The sequence below is a fragment of the Astyanax mexicanus genome, chromosome 19, assembly GCF_023375975.1.
Source record: "Astyanax mexicanus isolate ESR-SI-001 chromosome 19, AstMex3_surface, whole genome shotgun sequence".
In the NCBI taxonomy this organism is placed as follows: domain Eukaryota; kingdom Metazoa; phylum Chordata; class Actinopteri; order Characiformes; family Acestrorhamphidae; genus Astyanax; species Astyanax mexicanus.
Window position 1 is genome coordinate 3506717 of NC_064426.1, and position 23896 is coordinate 3530612.

The 23896-nt window shown below is 34.5% G+C and overlaps 1 protein-coding gene across 1 annotated transcript in view; it reads right to left on the bottom strand.

The window, feature by feature from the left end:
- The window catches only part of crybg2 (crystallin beta-gamma domain containing 2), a 65832-nt gene extending 56335 nt beyond the window's left edge, over nt 1-9497 (bottom strand). The window contains exon 1 of the mRNA XM_049467785.1: nt 9225-9497. Within this exon, the coding sequence (XP_049323742.1) occupies nt 9225-9388 (164 nt within the window). The 5' untranslated portion in view covers nt 9389-9497. The remainder of the gene's footprint in view (nt 1-9224) is intronic.
- Nucleotides 9498-23896: the final 14399 nt, after the last annotated feature.

Below are 23896 nucleotides of genomic sequence, written 5' to 3' on the forward strand. Positions count from 1 at the left end.
TCAAATTTGCATATGAAAATATACTATGATTGAGATCTGCCTGTCAGCCGTTTGAGAGCCGTGCACTGTAATTACAGACTGCAGACCTGTAGTATCTGTTTCTCTGCCGATTTTATTATTATTATTACCCTCCTTTCACTCTGTTCTTCAATACTCAGAATGCCACAGGAGAGAAAAACACCACAGAGGTTAATAATAATATTAATCTAATATAATGTAATATAATAATATTAATAATATGAGGTGTTAGTGTGTGTTGTGCTGGTGGTACAATGAGTGGATCAGATACAGCAGCAGTGCTGCTGGAGTTTTTAAACCTCAGTGTTACTGCTGGACTGAGAATAGACCACCAACAGTGTCCTGTGGGCAGCATCTTGAGCATATTGATGAAGGACATCTGATCCACTCGTACCATCAGCAGAACACACACCAACACCCGATACACCACTACCATGCTAATCAGTGTCACTGCATTGCTATACATAAAATGCGCTAAAATACTCATTAATAAATAAATAACCCCCAGCTGTCCACCAACATTGATATATATATATATATATATATTACAGCTGGGCAATATTGTATTATTGTTTAAATATTATTTCCACAATATAAGACCTTTTTACCACACAAAATGCAGTCAAGATACCAGTTAAAATGCACCAGCACTGACAGTTCCTTAAAACTGATTATAGTATTATTCTATTTTCCCTTAAAGTAAAAAAAAATCAGTAATAAATGTGAGCAAGTGTGTGAAATATTTAAGACTCCAATTTCCAAACACTACAGATTTATGCCCCATCCGCTCCTTCCAAGATGCCAAGGTCACGAGGTTTGCTGATCAGTTAGGATACTGTACATGTCCAAAATACCCATCTCTACTATGCTAGTAGTGATACATTAGCCAGCCATGGTTTGCAAACCTTACTGAATGACTTAGTGATTACCTCTACAGCAGAAAAATAGCCAGCTTTTCTGTTTTCCATGGCTGCAGCACGCTGTTTGTGTGCTGTTGTCACCACCTGGCAACCCAGGGTGTGGAAATGGGACTTGGGGAATAGCAGTCGGCAGGATCAGAAGCTAAAACCCACACTCATAACAAACAAAATAGTTGCACCCAGAAGGACGTGTTAGATTGCAATGCTGTTATGAAGGGTATAATTAGAGACTGTAGTCTTTCTGTTTCTCAACATGCTTTATTATCCTGGAGTTTTTAAACATCTGAGTTTTCACTGCTGGGCTGAGAATAGTCCACAATAGTCCTGTAAGCAGCATCCGGTGGGCAAAAACCTGTGGTCAGCGTCCTGTGAGCACTGATAAGGGGCTAGAAGATGCCCAACACTGTAAACTGTGCAGCAACAGATTCCAAGATCCAAAAAATAAAGGTACTGTCATGCCTTGCACTGAAAGCGCTGCTTTCTTTCCCACGCTTTTCACTTAATTTTCAGAATGGACCACAGACTGATGTCTTCAGGAAGTCAATCACCAGAATATTGAACACTCCACTATACGAAGCGTTTATCTCCTTGCCTGTTTTACCCTCTCGTATATGACCTCCAACCTCAAATTTTGATATCTCGTTCCTGTGTATGACCTTATGACCTCAGGACTGTTTCACATTTATGGTAAGCTTGCTCTCCATTGTTGCTGTTTACTGGTATAGACCCTGCTTGTTTTGACTACTCTTTTGCCGTCTACTTCATTTAGTAAAGGATTTGTATTTCTTTTGCGTGTGTCTGAGTTTTCTTTTTAGCCATGACAGGCAGCAGGAAACTCCTTTTATACACTTATGGAAAATGAGATGTTGCACAAAAATGTCCTATTTTACTGTACCCAATATGGAGACGTGTATTACTAAGTACAAAATAGCAGGTGTCCCTTATACAAAAGTATTGAGACACCTGCTTTTTCATAATTTCTACTTAATTAAGTCGCTACTATTCATAGATTGCAGTAGATTTGCACTACAAGAGCATTGCTAATAGGATCTGACTGCATTTGGAGACGTATACATACATGTATATATGCATCACCAGTGGTTCACTGAGCAACACATGATTTACTACTTGGCTTAAAAGCAGTTTTGTTGCACTTTAGAAAGCTGCAGCTGTAAATTGCAGCAGACAGGTGATATTTGTCTATAAATGCAGAAGCTCGCTGTAGCAGCTTCACATCTCCGTGTGCATCAAAACAAGCTCCACATCAGTGTGAAGGTATGCAGTAAAGTTTACTCCTCCACAGTGTACACAGGTTGAGATTTCCCCTGCGGGAACGGGGCTGCAGGTTTTGGGTTTCGTACTGTGTGGATGACGGGTCTGGTAAGCATGTGGAGAGGCAGGTTACTGGAGCTCTTACAATAGTGCACTACCACATCCTCCAACACACAGCAAACCTTACTCAACACACTATACTCACAGTTTACACAAGTGACTCCATTTCACTAGATATCAGTTAATAAATGCACATTTTAAATTGTAAAATGAATGTATATTGAACTTAAACTGTGAAATAGAGTAGACTTGCCCATTTTTGTCTAATGTTTGACTCAGTAAGTCTTAAGAATTGCAATTTAAATAATTAAGCAGGTGTGGAAAAATACTGATATAAACTAAAAGTCCAAAAATTTGTGGGCACACCTTTAAATGAATATATTCAGTTCAAACAACAAGTCAAAAATTAGTTTGAACTGTTCAAACAAGTCAAATTTAGTTGGAACTCAAATAAACACTAGGGATCGGCGATATGGCCCTAAAATAATATCACCATATTTCATGGTATTTTTGCGATAACGATACTCGATACGCGACAATGAAACTGAAACACCTGGTTTTAGAGCACAATAATTGATTGTGGTGACGGACAGTTCTGGTGGAAACAGGAGAGTTGAGGTGCACATTGAATTCTGTCGTGATTTGATCAGCCGTGGTTTTATGTTTTTTCGGATACAATCCGGGTTAGCACCCGAACATCCCTTTCAGACAGCTTCCTCTTACAGCATCCACAGTTAATCCTGTTGGATGTGGTTGGTTCTTCTTGGTGGTATGCTGACATTACCCTGGATACCGTGGCTCTTGATGCATCACAAAGACTTGCTGTCTTGGTCACAGATGCTCCAGCAAGACATGCACCAACAATTTGTCCTCTTTTGAACTCTGGTATGTCTCCCATAATGTTATAGTGTGCATTGCAATATTTAGAGCAGAACTGTGCTCTTACCCTGCTAATTGAACCTTCACACTCTTACTGCTCTTACTGGTGCAATAATGTGCAATTAATGAAGATTGAACACCAGGCTGCTCCAGTTTAGACGTGAAACCTCCCACACTAAAATGACAGGTGTTTCAGTTTCATTGTAGAATAAATAGTTCAATAGTTCAATTGCATTATATTTTAAATAGAACTCAGTACGGGATTTAGATTAGATTAGTTTTTAAAGGACCCTTATGGATTATATTTTCTGGAGTAACTCTTATAACATGATCAGGATGTATCAACAGATATTAAATAAACATGATTACATGAGTTAAAAGACTGGCAGCTCTTGCTTCAGCAAGTATGTGCTTATGTTAAATATGTCACATTAATACTGTATGTGTGGGTTTTAGTGACAGGTATAGACAACATCATATAAACAGCATGCTGCAGCCATGGAAACAGGCAAGCTGGCTATGTTTCTGTTGAGCAGGTAATCACTGTGCTTCAGTTAGGTTCGCTAACCATAGATGGCTAATGTATATATGAACCTATTCCCTTTTACAGCATTAATAACTCATATCTTTTGTCCTGGGGTGCCTGAAACATCTACACTCAGCTGTATGATTTAGATATGACCTAATATGTCTTTCAGTCAAACAATAAATCTGTCTGGGGGATTATTATTTTCTCACAGTGAAACACAGTGGTTGACCAGCTTGTTCTTGTATTGCCCCGACTGCAAGAAGTCTGAGAGTCCCACTGGGGCATAATGCAGTAAAACAGGATCCAGTAACTTGCTGTTGGCTGTCGTCTTATATCTCACATATAGAGAAAGTTGCGAGGTTTGCACTCATTCTAATCACTCCACTGATAATACCAATATTATTATTTGCAGCACAGATATGTATATAGTTTGTCAGAAACCAAAATATATCAGATTATGCCCAATTCTTCCATGATTTTTGAGAATTTTTACAATAATAGGATTTCATTTTCCAGCAGGACTTGGCACACTGCCCACACTAGGCCAAAAGTACCAACTGATCTTATATAATGTTCTACTATATTTAATAAGAATTGTTGATTTTTGGTTTTTCATTGGCTGTAAGCTTCATAATCATCAACAATAAAAATAAATACACACTTAAAATAGATCACTTTGTGTGTTTAATACATCTATATAATATATGAGTTTCAGATTTTCAACTGAATTACTGAAATAAAGCAACTTTTCAATTATATTTAAATTTTTTGAGATGCTCTAGTCTAGTATATTAAAACAATAAGGTTTTGGAACACACAGCTGACTACACTGCAAAAAACTAAATCTTAGCAAGTGAAATTTTCTAAATTTGAGGCAATAAATCTTATTTTCTTCTCTGATAAGACTTAATTATCTTAATCATACTCACTTAGATTTTGTACCTTATTTTAAGTCATTCAAAATAACTCAAAATAAGCACAATCAAGCAGCAATCAAGTGATTCTGATTCTTGTGTCCAAAAACAGTGATTTTTTTGCTTGATTTAGGTGTTACTTCACTAATTATGAGACTTTGCCATTGCTTTTTGTAAGAAATCCTACTTAGAAAATTTTGCTTACCCCATTGGCAGATTTTTTTGCTTAATATACATATATTTGTCTTAATTTGCATATAACTTAATTTTGTCTAGTTTTTGCCAATGGATTTTTTGCAGTGTGTAGGAATGAACGGCAGGTTCAACACAAGGACTCTTCAGTACACATTTATTACAAATGAACAAGAGGTTACATTCCAATCATGATCTACACCTGTCTGTATCAAACCTACAAAAAAAAAAAAAACACAACACAGCGCTCCTGAGCTCCTCCAGCTGTTAGTTTACACAGGGGAGCGGCGTGTTTCTGCTGTTTTTGGACAGTCCCTTTTGTCCGACCTCACCAAGAGCACACAGTGTGTTTACCTTCAGAAGAGCAGAGCTAACAGTGTTTAAACAAGCCATCATGTAGCTTTGTGCAAATACAAACACAGATGTCAAGTGCCGGATGGATGGCCCGTCAAGAACTCCACTACACCTACACTATGTGGACAAAAGTATTGGGACACCTGCTCAGTCATTGTTTACTCTGAATTTAAGATTATTAAAACAAGTTCATCCTGCTTTTGTTGGAGTAACTGCCTCTACTGTCCAGGAAAGACTTGAATTCTATAAATTCTGGAGCACTGCTGTGTAGGGCTGCAACAATTAGTCAATATAATCGACAATGCCAATTATTAAAATTTGTCGACTACAAATTGTATTAATGACTAATCGTTAATTTGTAACAGTACCGCATTACACAAAGTGCTGGTGACAGAAGCACAATGGGAGATGGGTAAATGGCTCACTCACACAGTTTACACTCAACTCTGTGTCTATTTCCACATTTAAACAACATCTAGTCATTTAAATGCCTTTTAAATCCCATGTTCAGCTGTTTCTATCATTTTTAGAGATGGAGGACATGGCAGAAATAATCGTTCACTAATCAACTAATCGAAAAAATAATCATCAGATTAGTCGACTACCAAAATAATCATCAGATTAGTCGACTACCAAAATAATCATCAGATTAGTCGACTACCAAAATAATCATCAGATTAGTCGACTACCAAAATAATAATCAGATTAGTCGACTACCAAAATAATCATCAGATTAGTCGACTACCAAAATAATCATCAGATTAGTCGACTACCAAAATAATAATCAGATTAGTCGACTACCAAAATAATAATCAGATTAGTCGACTACCAAAATAATCATCAGATTAGTCGACTACCAAAATAATCATCAGATTAGTCGACTACCAAAATAATAATCAGATTAGTCGACTACCAAAATAATCATCAGATTAGTCGACTACCAAAATAATCATCAGATTAGTCGACTACCAAAATAATCATCAGATTAGTCGACTACCAAAATAATCATCAGATTAGTCGACTACCAAAATAATCATCAGATTAGTCGACTACCAAAATAATCATCAGATTAGTCGACTACCAAAATAATCATCAGATTAGTCGACTACCAAAATAATAATCAGATTAGTCGACTACCAAAATAATCATCAGATTAGTCGACTACCAAAATAATCATCAGATTAGTCGACTACCAAAATAATCATCAGATTAGTCGACTACAAAAATAATCATCAGAGTAGTCGACTACAAAAATAATCATCAGATTAGTCAACTACCAAAATAATCATTAGTTGCAGCCCTACTGCTGTGAGGATTTTAGAGGTGGATTTGATCTAATAATACAATATATATTCATATCAACCCAAAAATTGATCTTTAACTAGATCTACAGTCTTGAATGTGCTGAAACGCCAAACTAACTCAATTTCTCTCTGTGTTTGACTATTAACAGCTTCAAGACAGCACATCAAAGAAACATGATTCAAACTGTTCCTGAATCAGTAGAGTCTAACCATTCTAATGCATCCAATCCTGAGACATCACATGACTCACATTTAAAGTTACGAGCCTATGAATGAAAGACTAAGAACCCTGCTGTACTATTGTACACCTTGCGTAAGGCGCGTTGCGATGCTCTTTGCTATCTTACACCCCGTCAACAGTCTATGTTCACGCCTTGCCCTTGCACTGTTAAAATAGCGTCAGAACTTAGGAATAAATCTACAATGTACACTGATGGCCGTGGTGGTCTGGAAGCGAGGTGTGTTCATGTAAATTTCTGCCGTGTTGCTATATATTTTGGCGGCGGAAAACACAGGGGCGCCACTGACCTATTAAAACCCTGACAACAGTCAATCATCAGAGTCCATTGCTACATGTGCACCAGGCACCTGCTTTTAACTCAGCAGTAAAAACATAATAAAGAATAAAATAAAACTACTGTTCTCTTAAATGAGCAGCTGGTGTTTCTTCACAGTGTGAACGAGAAGGTCAGTATCTGGCTCTGCTGAGACGCACAAAAGCTACGCACTGTTAGGATACGAATGCGCCAAGGTCAGAGCTCACCCGGCTCTTAAAGGGAATGATAAGTGACACACTGATTGATCAATAAAGAGAATTAGTTCATGCCTTTTGCTTTGCGCTTCAAGCCGCACCAAAAATGTGTTTGAGCTTCTTAACTTTCAATGGAATTCAATGTAAATAGATTTTTTGGAGCATTTATATTGGTCCATTCATTATAACATTTGGATAGAGTGTAAAAAAAGACTCACATCATGTCAAAAAGTAATAAAACAGCAAAAATGGAAATACAAGGTTTTTTGTCTGAAAGCAACAGTATTAAGCCTAATGTAATCCCACCAGCTAATACTACAGTCCTTATTTTATGGGCTGTTTATTCATGAATAACTCTTAATAAAATTATAGTATATAATCTCCCCACCTGCAATTCTGGAAAGCTCTTCAGGGTATATTACTTTTTATGATGTCTATAATAATAAAATAGACTATACAAATAAAAATGAATTCAACTGAAGTTGTAAACATGATAACTGCCTGTCCAGCAGCATAACATATGGCATCTTTATATCCACAGCTAATATTATAGCTTAGATATATTGACAATATTTGAGATCTGTCCAATATTAAAACTGATTGTGGCATAAGGAAGACAAGAAGATGCAACCAGTACACTTCAACTGAGAAAGGCAGAATTTAGATTTAGATTTTGACTCTGGGGGCGTGGTGCACTATTCTACTGTGCAACAGCGCATGTACAAAATATGATCTTCAGTAAAGAAGACTAGGAAAGTGCAGCCTCACATCATCATTCACCATTATATATTTTTTTTTACAGGACCATTTTAAGAAGTATGATTAATATAGATGGACTGTCAGGTCAGGTTTAGAATGATACTTGTAGTCCACAATGAGCAAATGCATGCTTGGAGAGAAAGGGGTACAGGATGTTTTAAAAAAGCACACCTCTCCAACTGTTAAGCATGGGGGTGGATGAATCATGTTTTGAGTTGTTTTGCAACCAGTGGTTCAGGGTATATAAAAACATATTGAGCTTCTTTAGCAGGATATTTTTTATGCTAATACATGAACATATTATGCTACATAGGATTAATAGTATAATAAAGCAATTCCAACTTTTTAAAGAGCAACAAGAGCAACATTTGATTATAAAGAGTATTGAGACAAGGGGTGTGTCATGTTATTTTGCACACAATAATATAATAATTTTTGAAACAATAAAAAAATCCATTTAATGACTTCACCTAATAATAAATGAATAAATAATAAATAATAGCAGTATCCTGTCTTAAATGCAGTTTTACATTTACTGTGAAGATGTAAGGATATTTTCGTATACTTGTTTACGATTACACTTTATATGCAAGCAAATATCAAAATAATTAACATACTAAATATCCAGAATTTTAGTTTTATGTTACATTTATTTGTAACATTGTTTATTTTATTACCTTATCAACTTGTAAGATTTATTTTTAAAATTAATAAAAACATTTTTCAGTGTTTTATCACATCAGCAAGAATATTGTGATATTATTTTAAGGCCATTTTGCACATTTCTAATTTAGAAATGTATGTGCAATATACAAATGTTTAAATATTCTACATTAATCCACTGTTTTTAAACAAAGCAGACAAAAAAAAAAAAAACACAAACCACAACGGACAATTTTGATGTCAGCAAATAATATTGAGGTAACGTTCACATACTGTATGATATGCAAATTAATTGTATTCCATTTGCTCTATTTGCTATATATGATGTATATATATTGTGTTTTTCTGTATACTAAGTGGGATCATGCAGCTAAGTTTGTGCTCACCTCTACACCTGTATTTATGTGATGCTGCAATAAACCTCATTTGATTTGATTTGATCTGATTGTATATTGATAGACTAATTATCGTGAAAGGCCTGAATATCATGTTTTTTTATTATTAGATCAGTGACACAGGCAATAATATCGTTTATTACTTTTATTTTTGGGACGGTATATTACTAAAATAAAAAGTTATGGAATATATATATAAGATAAGAGATGTTACCTGTCGGTGGCTGTGGTGTCTCCTGGTGTCTTCTTCTTTTTTCTCCAGGTGAAGAATTTGAGTGTTTTGGAGCGAGCGCTGCTCTCATCCTTCTCTGAGGAATCCTTCAGGTTCAGCTCGCTTCTGGAGAACAGGCTCTTCAGAGACTTCTTACTTTTAGCCATTTAGAAACAAGTCACGAGCTGCACGAGCTGCACGAGCTGCACCAGTAAAGCTAAAACACAAAGAGTTACACAAAATATCAGGGCTCGTGCCAGCACTCTCGCTCCGACACTGACGATACAATTTACTCACCTGAATTGTGGCAGGCCCCGCCCTCTCTTCTGGGATTGGCTAAGAGATTTACACCACTCGCTGTGTGATTGGCTGGTTGTTGTAATAAAGGCGCTGAAGGAGGAGTAGAGGTGGGTTGTGGGGGCGGAATGCAGGCGGGAAAGAAAATAACACGCTACTAAAAACAGAGCCACACCCAGTTAAACAGTACAGCCACGCCCACCACAGCTTACTACAGTATGGACTGATTTAATTAATCCTTATATTATTAATTATAATAACTATACTACTAATAATATTACTACAACAACAATGATAATAATAATAATAATAATAATAATAATAATAATAATAATAATTATTATTATTATTATTATTATTATTATTATTATTATTGTTATTGTTATCATTGTTGTTGTAGTACAATACTAATACAAAGAATAAGAAGTTGCTGTATCATATATATATAAATAGTTGATGTTTGATATACATTATATAATTTGATGTTTTTTTGCTTGTTACACAAGTAAAAAATTGTATACGAATAAACATCTTAGTAAAACATTTTTTTATTAAAAGTGAACAAATTAATGCAAATATAATGTATTAATATTTATATATTCCGTAATAAGTAAATGTATATAAATGCTTTAAATGACAATTTTTTTGGAAGGAATTTTTATCTCCCAATTTCCAAATAAAAATTTTGTCATATAGAGCATTTATTGCAGAAATTAAATTAATTAATTAAAAAAGTGATTTAATTTGCCAAAAGGACTAATCTTACCCCCATAGGTTCTAAATATGAAGAACCACAAAACACTCATACAACACACTAACAGATTTCAGACACCAATTTTACAGACACCACACTTCTCTAAAACCCCCTTGTTATTCAACATTTGATATGATTGGGAATGAATTAATATCATATTATATCAGATCATATTTGATGATAACTAACTTACTAACTAACTAACTAACTAACTAACTAACTAACTAACTAACTAACTAACTAACTAACTAACTAACATATTTTATGAACAGACAGTTACATGCAAGTTACAGTTTGTTCTATTTAGAGTCATATAGCGCCCCCATGAGGTAGTTAATACACACACGCACACACCAACTCAAGCAATCAACTCTGATTTCAAAAGGCTAAAGATATTAAAGCACAGAATATCGGTAAAATATGGGTTTATTTTTAAGTGCTTTTAATCCAAAGCCATAAATAGTGAGTTTTGTCTATTAAATGTATGAAAAAAATATATTCACACAAATTAGCTTCTGAGTTAAGTGTTCTGCCCAGTTAAACACACCTGATTCAGTTTACTAGATAATTAGAAAATTAACAGGGCTATTAAGACTTTTAGAAGAGGGTAATACTGCTCTTAGCAGAGCCCAGGCCCTGAATATATCCAGGTTAACATGTATGATCTATATGTGTAGATACATCTGGGGATGCACTGGGACACATCATCAGTGATGTTTCCTGAGATCCTTAGGTGTTTCGGGTCTCACAACATCAGACACCCTCCCTCAGGCGACCCAGCCAGGGCTGATCAGACACCGACTTGTGTCCCAGCAGCTTTGGCCGACGTTTCGGACCTTTTGATCCAAATCCACCTTGAGGCTCTCTCTGCAGCCTCTGTAGTGGACTTGATAGCTCTCCTTTTTGCAGCTCCTGTGACGCCAAGGAGGGTATAGGTCTTGCATACACACTAAGAAAAGTAAGTACAGATTTGTACCTAAAAGAGTACAAAGCTTGTTGCTGGGGCTGTACCTTATATTGAGGTACAAAAAAGTACCTTTTAGTGAAAGTCCTTTTTTGTACCCATGGTTTTTGTGCCAGTAAAGGTTATAAAAATTATAAACATTATCATCAACTAAATATGTGTCAAAACTTGATGATCCAAAATTGTCTGGCTTTCAAATAAAAAACAATGTGCAATTAAAGTATATATTGTTTATAAGTACAGTGGTACAGAATACTGAATGTACCCTTTGGCTGGTTAAATGGTACAAATTTGTACTTATAGCTGTTAGAAAACACTTTGTACTTCAGAGGGAACAAATCTGACCCTGTAAAGACCAGTATTGTACCTTTTAGGGTACAATTATAAAGAATGTACCTTTGAGTACAAAAAAGTACTCATATCGTACCTCTGTTTTTTAGAGTGTAGGGAGCGGGCTGCGAAGCCTCGACATCCCACCTCTATTGGCACACAGTGGGCTTTCCAGCCTTTCCTTTGACATTCCTCTTGGTACTTGAGTCGCTTGCGTTCATTAGCCTCTTCCATGCGGTCCTCCCAGGGGACTGTTAACTCCAGTAAGAGTACCTGCTTGGATGAGAGAGATGTAAGCACCAGGTCTGGTCTTAAAGAAGTTGATGTCACATACTCTGGGAACTTGAGCTGCCTACCCAAGTCCACTCTCATTTCCCAGTCTGATGCAGATGAAATTAGGCTGGCTGGTGATGTCTGCTGTGCTCGTGGCTTTTCTCCAGCTTTTACGAAGGATACTGACCTCTGGCTGTGGATGTGCTTGTTGTTGGCAACTGCAGTGGAAGTAGTCTCAGCCACTACCCTCAATACTTGGTCATGACGCCAGCGATAGCGGCCTCCACTGAGGGCTGCTGGGCAGCTGCTAAGGATATGTTCCAGTGTGCCCCTTCCTGGGCAGAGAGGACATGTGGGTAGGTCACTTTTTCCCCAGGTGTGCAGGTAATATAATTTTGATTATGTGAAAAGTCATAAAAATAGCAGTAACTAGTTTCAAATTACACAATAAAAACAATTTTATTATTAAATGTCCAATAAAACTGGTATTCAAGGCATTATATTGTATTTGATTTATTATATTAAAATGCGAAGAAATTAAAATTTATATTTATTAGTCTAATCTTATCTTATATTATCTTAAATAATTAATAGGAATTAATTATTGTAAATGAAGTTTTACATTCACAAAAAAAGGTTTGCAAAAAAACAATAATTAGTGAATAAATGATTATCTATTAAGCAATGCACTGTAGATATTATATATACGAGTATGAGAACAGTGTGATGCACTTGTCAGTAGAGGGAGCCAAATCACAATTAAATTGAACACACCTGATTTAACTCACCTGAGTTACCTCATTAGCTCTTACACAACACCTGTGTACTGAGCACCAGTTTGGTTTGACCTCCCAATTTATACGCTATTGATTAAACATTACAGTTACTATATTATGACCTTTAAAATACATAAAAGTATATATAGACATCAAAGATGTTATAGTGATGCAGGAGAACTCCCTATGTTGATGCTCCTTAGTGGGATGATGGTCTGTGTTTCCACGATGTTGAGAACCCTTCTGCATCGTCAGCAGGTAATTTTTACAAGATTTCTAAGCCAAAGCTGGTTACAAAACTTAAGTGACATTTAAAAAGCACGTTTTAAAGCAAGTCCACTAATTGCTTTTATTTTCTCTCTCTCAAAAGAAAATATTTTAAAGAAACATTTGACTGCATGTTGAAATAATTGATATTTATGACATTTATGAAAAAAACACTCCTGTTACTGGCACTCATTCTCATCACTTTTTAAGTTTTAAGAAACAAAAATTAAAGTAACAGGACTGAGTTTTTAGCATAGAATTAGCAAAAATAGCTAAAAACAAATATAGCTTAATGGCGGCTATGCTAATATCATGGAGACACTGAGCACATTCTAGTGATTTCCACAAAATTTGTATTTAAAACAATATAAACAAACAAGGTCTAAGAATTAATTTAGGTAACAGGACAACAGGAGTGTTGAGATTGATCTCCTTAATCATAGTTACAATAAAAAAAAAATCAAATATACAGAAAAATTAATAAGGGGAATTAATTTGGTGTTCCCATGATCTTCAGAAGAACCAACTGATGTCACTTCCTGTTGTAGAATGTTTCAGATGATCAGGGTAATGTGTTACGGAAACAGGAGTGAGTGAAATTTAGGGACACAACAAAAATGTATATTTTAACTTAAATAGTATGGATTTATTTAAAAAATATATATATTTATTTTAAAGCATAGATGAGATTTGGAAAATTCAAATAATTTATATTTAAAACATAAAATATATAAAAAACACTCCTGTAACTGGCACTCATTTCTATTACTTTTTATGTTTTGAGTAACAGGGCAAAAAGTAACAGGACTGAGTTTTTGGCATAGAATTAGCAGAATACATCTTTGAAGTATTTTAATAATGATATTTCATGGAAAAGTGTGTGAAGACAGCTAACAATTGCTATTTGTTTCTAAGCATTTTAAGTGTTCTACATAGTTTTATTATTATTTTTTTTACAAGACAATATGCTTAATAATGAAATGTATTTTTTTATAATAAAATGTTATTTTTTGTGCACATTTATACATTTATACATTTATGCAGAAATGGCACGGCTTCGGCGGAATAGCCTTTATATAATTCATCACTTTATGCTGAGCATTGCTTATGGTGTTATAATATCACTGACAGTTGGCTGTGGATTGTTTAATAGTGAGTAGTGACATTTTACGACTGGTGCTGCATCCTTTCACGGTACCACAGTGCTCACTATCAGAGTTCACTATCCTAAAGCTGCGGCTTTTATTATACACCTGTAGACATGAAATGATTAGAACACCTGAGTTGATTGATTTGGATGGATTAGCGAATTTTATTTTGGCAATCTTAGCTTCACACTGTCAAACTTTGCACTTAATTTTTATGGGTGCTTTCCATCCCATCACAGCTTTTCTGATCTGGGGCTGCAAAAGTATAAAGTAAACATTTTAATAGGCTCATTTATAACTTAATTACCAGCTGCCGCTGCTTTGAAGGAGATGGAAAAACTATTATACAGCAGCAGCAGCAGCAAAGTGATTTTCAGAGCGACTGTTTGTTTGATGTAACGTGTAAAACGATACAGAACTAGTACTCAACATGTCGCCGCGAGCGAAATCAAAATTCCACAAACTTGTGGAGCAAACAGAATGTGTTGTGAAGGAGCGAAATTTAACCCTTTCAGGCCCTGCATCCATTACAATGGGCATTGCATATTTTATATCATATTTATTCATATTTATTTATGTTTTATTGCAAATAACAGTAATTGAAGCCTGTTGTCCATCAGAATTAGTAAATTAATGAAACACCCAATACAAACGTTTACTAGCCAATGAAACAACAGCTTAGCCCCACCCACTGCACTGGAAAACATAGCAGCTCGGACATTAGGGCGTGGCATCATTAGAGCCGACGTCATACGACGTCTTACGTATGTTTATTGTGTCTTGTTGTTTTGAACATATAGTGTCTCCCACTCTTTTATATTATATGTATATTTCTTTTTTTACTTATATTTATATATCTATTTCTCCCCCACACCACTGCACCTTGTTTTTGTCTCATGTATGTCTATTGTGTCCCTGCTGTATTGTACTCATAGTGTCTCCCATTCTCCTTTATTATATCTATTATCTGTACTTGCTGTAAAATTGGGAAGGAGAGTAACGTAATTTCAATCCTCTGTATGTCCTGTACATACGCAGTTTTGACAATAAAACTACTTGACTTGACTTTATTTTACTGCTCAAGGATGGTTTGTAACATTAAAAGGTACCTCTTTAAAATAAGACTATCCTTATAAAAGGGTTTATAAATGGTTTATAAATTAGATTATTAATCATTATTAATGAGGTTGTAAATGCCTTAAAAGCCATTGATAAGCAGTTTGATGCAAAGCATCAATTAATAAGGCAACAGTGATCCATTGTTTGCTTGGTCATTTAATTCAACATTTATAGTACTTTATAGTAAATAGTTAAAAATATAAAAATATATAAATTTTTAATTAATATATTATATATTATTAATATATTAATATATTAAAAATATATATCAATTTTACAGCTTGATTACATGCTGATTAATGAAAAACACAAAGTAAGATCAGTATCTAGAAATATATGGGATTTGACAGCTTAGGTATATAATTAATAATAGAATATAATATTATTAATTATAGATATTAATTTTACAAAATCATAGTAGACTATTACCCGATTCTAGTAAACCAATTTTTTCAATTGAAACCAGATTTAACCCTTGTGTGGTGTTCGGGTTTTCATTTTTCATCAAATGATACTAAAAAAAATATTTTTTCTAACTCCAACTCATTGGCATTGGCTCATTTTTTTATGAAAAACATATATCAAAACACATTTTCGATAAACACACACTGTACACCCCCCCCCCCCCCCCCCCACACACACACACACACATTTATATTACATACAGTATGTTTGGCCAAGGGTTAATAAACATTGCTTCATTTGTAAATTTGAAACTAAACAAATTTTCTACTCATATCTTGAGTTTAATTCATTTTCTTTTGCATTTTATTAAAAAACTAATAAAAAAAAGAGTAGCACTTTTTGAAAGAAATGTAACATAAGAAAGGTAAAGGGCAAATATTAACCATGTAAGCTGTTTATATTGCTTGCAATTTAGGTGAAGAGAGCATGTGTAAAGCATTTTAATGTAAAATTGCTTAATTTTGCTGAATTAAATACAAGTAACAAAGTAAACGAGTAACAAAAATATGAACACCACACAAGGGTTAAGATCAACTTTACATGAACTTTAACTTGATCAACATATTAAAAATACAAAAGTTCCATAACAGCCTCCACATTCCTGTTGATTTTTTCGCACCACTGAAGCCTCCATGTCTCCTGCTCTCAGTTGTGGTTATTATGGGTTGGCAGGAGAAATGTTTATTACACACTCTACATTACTAATCAATCATTTTCAGACTGTGTGCAAACTGTGCTCACAGTAAACAAAGGCACGTCCAGGTTTATGGGTTTATCTGATCGTTGGAATGTTCTTAAGGGTTTACCTACGTCAGGTTCTGAAGCGATTCCAGAGTATTACTAAGTAAGTGTAGTTTTGCCTGTTTATTGCAGCAGGATTTATTGATTAGATAATTGTTAAAGTTTACCTTCCGTCGTTTTTTCTTTCATTTTAAAATGTCTAGTTGTGGTCTCTAGTATGAATGAATGACATGTGAGCCGTTTTTGTAAAAAAAAAAAGTGCTCAGGTGTCTCTGTATAGCTCTTTTTTAATGGACTGTTTTAGGGGTGTGTCCAAAATGACCGGATTCCAGCTTACTGCCTCCCACCTCCTAACTGGTGAGCGGTGATGTTGCGTCGCTTCAGCTCCGCCTCTGGGAGTTTCTCGAGCCAAGGTGGGCTGGTCTGTGAGTTTCTGCCTACGTAGGCAGAAAGATAATTCAAAATTCACCCGTTTTTCGGAGGGGGGGAGGGGGGATTTCTTTGCTTAGCTCCTGCAGACAATGGGGGCTGCAAAACAGTTTAATGTGCAGGTGTACACATTCAACTCGGAGAGACCTACTGTATTCCACAAAAAACAAGAAAAATAGGATTTTCGCGGAAGGTGACCTTTAACAATAATTGTAGGATAAAGTCTTTGGTGTAGACCCAGATCTTTGAGAGAGGTCAATATAAAGATATTTTATTGTATTATGATCAAATTCTTTATTGTATAAACAACATCAAGTATATAATAGATGCTTAAAGAGCACTGGACAAATAATTACAGAGTAATTTTAAAATTACAACTATACATTTAATTACAGAGAACACAATTATTCCAGTTTAATTACATACATTGTACAATATTTTAAATAAAAAAAAATGTTGTTTGCGATCACATATTCAAATATGAACATCATAATTGTCTGAAATAATAATATTTCCAATCAATCAATCCATCTTTATTTTCTCTCGGGAGTACATTTTTAAACGTAGCGAGCATTTACAAGAACGGGGATTGACATGCCAATGAAAATTATAACTACATTTAATCATTTTAAATTAAATGAACATAAAAAATAACAATCAATAAAATATATAAATAAAACTTGAGGTTTAATTGATGAGAAATTGAGATAAAAAGATGATAAAAGATTAAGAAAATAAAAAAGTGAACTTACGTAGTACAATATAAAAAAATTGCAACAATAACAGTAATAATAATAATAATAATAATAATAAATAATAATATTAACTAAAAATAAAAAGGAGAAGAGAAGAATTAAAAAAAGGAAAGAAAGAAAAGAAAAGGAAAAAAAGAATAAAATAGAAAAGAAATTTAAGCATATTGCCCAGATCTAATATTTGGAGTTGTCATGTGGCATTAGAGCCTCCTGGTGGAAATTACGCTGAAGCTTAAATAAATAAATAAATAGATAGGATAATCAATGTGACCTGTGCAAAAGTGGTGTTATCATATAAGTGTTGCAAAATCTCATATGTTTTAAAAATTGTTTCACAACTTAATGAGTAAATCGGGCCTGGGGCTCTTCACCAGCTATACTCAAGAACTGTCATCTGAATCAGATTTACAAGCTCTTTGAATTCTCTTACTCATCAACGCTTCTTCTAACACTCACCGCATATACTTTATATAAAGTCATATAAAGTATAAAGTCATATAAAGTACTGACTATATGCTGGTAAGACAGACAAATCCAACCCTGCATAGACGTTTAGTCAATATAGTCTAGAGTCAAACGATTAAACCAGTGTTGACCAGTTAGATGGAGTATATTTCAAAGGTGAAGTAACGAATGGTTTCCATAAAATACCTATAAATCCTGGACGCAAATATTAAACCATCAGTTAAAAGGACAAAAAAAGTGTAGAATAGATAAAAAAGATAATTTTCCAATATCCAAAATACACTGACAGGTATTGGGATGACTTTGGATAGCAGTATCTCAATTTATCATGAATCGTCACCTCAAAGAATGGCCTGGAAATGCCCACACTTGAATAAGTTGTTCGAATTAATTAGTACAATAATTTCTGTTCCCATAAATAAGCTGCTAGCATACCTTCACAGCGAGCACGCGCAGGTCAGTTTTGCTCTGCTGAAAAGCATAAAAGTTCCTCACTGTTAAAATATCAATGCGCCAAAGTCAGAGCACAGCTGGCTGTTAAAGAATGACAACTGGTCTGGCACACAGATTGGAAACTCACACAGCTTTGTTTGCTGTTGTGAGGTACTGCAACATCTGTACTTCAATTTTTGAAGGAGATCCGTGTGGTGAAGGATGACAGAGAGATGTTTATGTAGTTGTCGCTGATCAATTAAAAAACAAGCATATGCATTTTTGTTCATTTGTATTTTTAAGTACTTTACCATGTCAATTTTTTTGGATGAACAGACCAATAGAAGTTCTCCAAAATTACCTGAAATGAACTCTTCACATTAATTTCCACTGAAATTTGAAAAGGTTTTATCTCCTGCACTGAAAAAAAAACGATGCGTAAAATTTACTTTAAATTTAATTTCTGCATTTGCTTTTTTAAGTTAATTTAATTTCATGTAAATTGAAGTAACTTTAAATCGGTTTCAAGACTTAAACATTGCATAGAGTAAATAAGTGAACTAAATCTCAGTCAATTCTTTCTTTTAGTAAACTTTACTTCATTTATTTTTGCTGAATCAATCCTTTCTTTTACTAAACTTTACTTACTTTCTGCATACAATATTACCTAATTACAATTACCTAATCTATACAATATTATTCAAATAATGTATGATACATACTATATTATAATTCCTGAAATTTAAATATTTTTAAATTTCAGGAATTTTAAAATATTTAAGTAAAGTTTACTAAAAGAAAGGATTGACTGAAGTTTAGTTCACTTATTTACTCTATGTAATATTTAAGCCTTGAAACCGAGTTGAAGTTACAAAAACATAAAAAAGTTGCAAAAGTTTTTTTGAAGTATATTTAGCCATAATTTTTTCCAGTGTGTAATATTCAGTCTGATCATAGTCGTTATTTACAGAAGCTTAATTCTATTAAGTATGTAGAGTAAATCACCTCAGGGAGGCTGTTTGATACGTAAACACACCGACGCTTGCAGCCTGATGTACTGCTGTGTTATTTGTGGAATTCCATTTACTGACAGTCTGCGGTTAAGAGGAATGAAATTTCAGAGATTGCTCGAACAATAACGCAGGTTGATTATCTCGCTGACTCATTCTAATCATAAAACTAATCTCTTAATCTAGTTTAAGTTTAAAACCGTCTTTTTCCTTTCTGTTTCCTCTTAACTTTTATCACATTTATCTACACTGATCACATTACACTTATAAAACAGTGGTGACTCAGCAAGAGAAACGGCGGCTCCTGACTAATCTCTCGAGGGAGATTAGATTTATGATATGATCTGTTATGGTGAAACGTTCAACAGGTAAATTAGCAGCTATCTAACCAGACAATAGAAAACAAACAATGCACTGCACAGTGTAATCAGCTGCTAAACCTGGCATTAAACAATAATTTGATTGTGGTCACGTCTCAGGACGGTGTCACATAAATATAAATATTTACAATATATCTGATCTAATATAATCAGGACCCTATTGAATAAAACTATTGGTACCACTTTAAAATAAGACTACCTTTATAAATGGTTTATGAATGGTTTATAAATGGTTTATTAATGAGTTAATTAATAAGCAACACATTAATAGAAATGTCAACAGTGAGCTGAAAATGTGCAAATTTAATTCCACACTCATTTATACTTTCAAACCCTTAGATCTTCCTTAATACTGATTTTACTTTGTGTTTTCCATAAACCTGTCATATAAATATATTTGTAAGTATGTTTAACTATTTACTAAATTCACTAAATTAAATGACTAAGTTGAATTAAATGACTAAGCAAACAACAGATCACTGTTGCCTTTTCAATTGATGTGTTGTAACTGTCTATCAATAATTTTTAATGATTTTTTTTTTTCATTTACAACCTAATCAATAATAATAATTAATAAACTCATTTATAAACAATTTATAAACCCTTTTTAATGGTAGTCTTATTTTAAAGTGGTACCAAATTATTTAGCTGGGCCGATTTTTTTCAAACTGCCTTAAATCTCCCAAAAAGAGCCGTTAATGTAGGCATCTCAACTCAATCCTGATTGGTCTATGATATTTACAGGCAGGACCGACTGTCCAGAACAGTCATAGCTAGTTTAACACTTAAGTTTAACATGATTAAAACATCTCTTAATAATTCACCATTATGTTAGAAACTGTGACAGAAACTTCACACAAGTTTTTTTTTTTAATTTTGTTTGTACAATCATTTGTGGTCATCAAAAATTAAAAGAGATTATTTTTTTCAGTTTTCAGTACCATAAAACCGCTAAATTTAAATTAGAAATTAAATAAAGTACATACACCAAATTGCACATGCAGCACAGAATTCCCCTACCTAATAATTTTTGATAAGTATTAATTATTATTTTCTGAATGTTATAATTAATGATCTTAATCTGTGATGCACACCATTATTATTTCAGGCAGTTTTAGAACGTTCCTGGAATATAAATTTTTGATTTTTATTTTAGTTGTTTAAATACCAACCAAGCTTACGAATATATCTACACATCTATACTGGCCATGCTGGTCTGAAATGAGGTGTGTTCAGGTAAATAACTGGTTTATTGCTATCTTGGCAACTGAAAACACAGGTGCACCACTGACTGACTAGAACCCTGGCAACAGTCAACTGTCAGACGTTCATTGCTACCTTGGCAATGCAGTTGCGCAGTGCCCATACACCCCCACTAGTTGCACACACAAGGAGGCGCTGTAGTGCACAAACACGACTTTTATGCCAACAATAAACAGAATGCAAATTAAAATCGCATCAAGTTCAAGTTCAAGTAAATAAGCAGTGCAGAAGCATCGATACTTTAAATACCGTTTTTTATTTATGTTTTACACAACGTTCCAACTTCACTGGAATTGGGGTTATAAGATTAGCTCGCTGACTGACAGCAGTCTGACTGTAATCGTAACACTGATCTCGTGAATAAGTCTAGATTTAGAGCCAAGTATCGCTTTAGTTTCCACATAACTGCGCTTACGTATTTGTACACTTATCACATTACGCTAGTAAATACTCAAAGATTTAAAAGAGAAATGGATTATAACTTTTTTTCTTGCACAAAGGACATTTGGAGAACGTTTGGTTTTTCAAAGTTCATACCCACATATCACTATTAGAACCAGCAAATATGCTTTTTCTGTCTCTGAGGTTCTCAAATGTGGACCTACTTACACACAGAGTGATCTATTCAAAGCATTTATTAATTTTATTGTTGATGATTATGGCTGACAGCCAATGAAAATGCAAAAATCAGTGTCTCAGAACATTTTTATATCATATAAGACCAATTGGTACTTTTTTGGCAGCAAATCCTGCTGGAAAATGAAATCCGCATCTCCATAAAAGTTTTCAGCAGATGACATGACTCTCCAAACCATCACTGATTGGTGGAAACTTCACACTAGACCTCGAGCAGTTTGGACTGTGTGTCCCTCCACTCTTCCTCCAGACTCTGATTTCTCCCTTGATTTAAAAATGAAATGTAAAATGTACTGATGATCAATGATGGTTTGGAGAGTCATGTTTGTCATCTGCTGGTGTTGATCCACTGTGTTTTATTATCAAGTCTAAAGAAGTCAGTGCAGTTTTGCTTCCCTCTGCTACTGCCAACTTTTATGGACATGCGGTTTTCATTTTCCAGCAGGACTTGGCACACTGCCAAAAGTACCAATCTTATATAATATTCAAATTTTCTGAGATACTGATTTATATTTATATTTATATTTATACTGAACAATAAACGAAATAAACTTAAAAAAAAATAGATCACTCTATGTGTGTAATAAATCTATAGAATATATGAGATTTGGATATAATACATTTTTTGAGATGCACTTAAACACCTGCAGGCCAAAGTTGCTGTAGATGGTAAAGGGTGAAGGTCCTTATTGTTTGAGGATCTGATTAATTTTCAATGAAAGTGAGATAACAGCGAAGAGAAGGTGAAATCAAAACACAGCATTTTTAAACCCACCGGGCCTGATTTACAGTTTCTGCCGCAGTTAAGATGAACTCAATAGCGTGCCAGCCTGAGCGTGATCAAGGACAAAAGCGGGTGGAATCTTGCTGCTAGTTCTCTGGAAGTGGAACCGCTCTGATGTACTTTTGATTCTTGTTCCAGAGCAGAAGCCAACGGAGATAAAGATCTGATACCTGAGCGATTTGGAGATAAGGATTACTATTGTAGACACTTGCTCTGCAGGAACACCTGCCTGTCTGCAAGCTTATAATCTACCCTACATATATATATATATATATATATATATATTGTCGAAATAATTAATAGTAAAATTACCAGCAAAGCAAAATGTTGCCGAACTTTGCTTTAAGCTGCTTTTTCACTTTAACTCAAGAACGCCGGGTGATTTTTACCCACATCATTTATTTTTCACATGATTTTCACTGTGTTGCTGCTGTATCAGCTGTATGGGACTTTGAGGAGCTTCAGGGCGATGATCATTAATGTCATAAATGCTATGATTAATGTTTAAGAGGAATGCGTTTAGGTGATTTTCATCCAATAGTGATAGAGAGTAAGATATTTTATGGGTGTAATTTACCTGATGTTGATGCCGATGTGTTTGTGTGTTTAAATCAGGTGCTCACATGTGTCTGGAATGGGTGGACCAGCAGCATAATTTTTTTTGTAAAGACATTAATCGTTAAGGATTACCTGATTTTCCAATAATATTTCTATTTTCTTTTATGGTACCATGTTTTTTTATTTTTTTTTTATTTTATGTGATGTTGCTATATGTTGTACAATTATAGAAGGGTTCCAAAACTTGTCATACAGTGTATACCCAACATTAATAATGTTGATAATTTTAACGTTAGTGTTCTAGGGTTAAAAAGAAACTTAGATTTATGTAAAACAATTATTCCTTTTTTCACATTTCACATTAACTTTTTAACAAATAATTATGTGAGAGGACCAACCAAATCAATAAATCTCAAATAAAGCTTTTTTGATGGTCTTATAAGTAATTTAGCAAAACGTGGTTCATTTTACCTGATTCTAACCTACTTAGAATATTTTTTTCCCCTCAATTTAGGCAGCCGTCGCCTGTTTTCGGACTGATTTCAATACATCAGCTCACAGACGGCTTGTGCTGATTGATATCACCCTAGGGGTGATATAATCCTAAGAGAGGAAAAAGAGAGTGCCATCTACCCACCCAGAGAGAGCAAGACCAATTGTGCTCTCTCAGTACTCCGGCAGCTGATGGCAAGCTGCATGACCAGGATTTAAACCAGCGATCTCCCGATCATAGTGGCAGTGCTCAGCCCGTTGGACCACTCAGCGCCCCACCTTATAGAATGAATGCATGAATTCTGTTGCACACTATTGCCATGCAGTCAAAGTACGA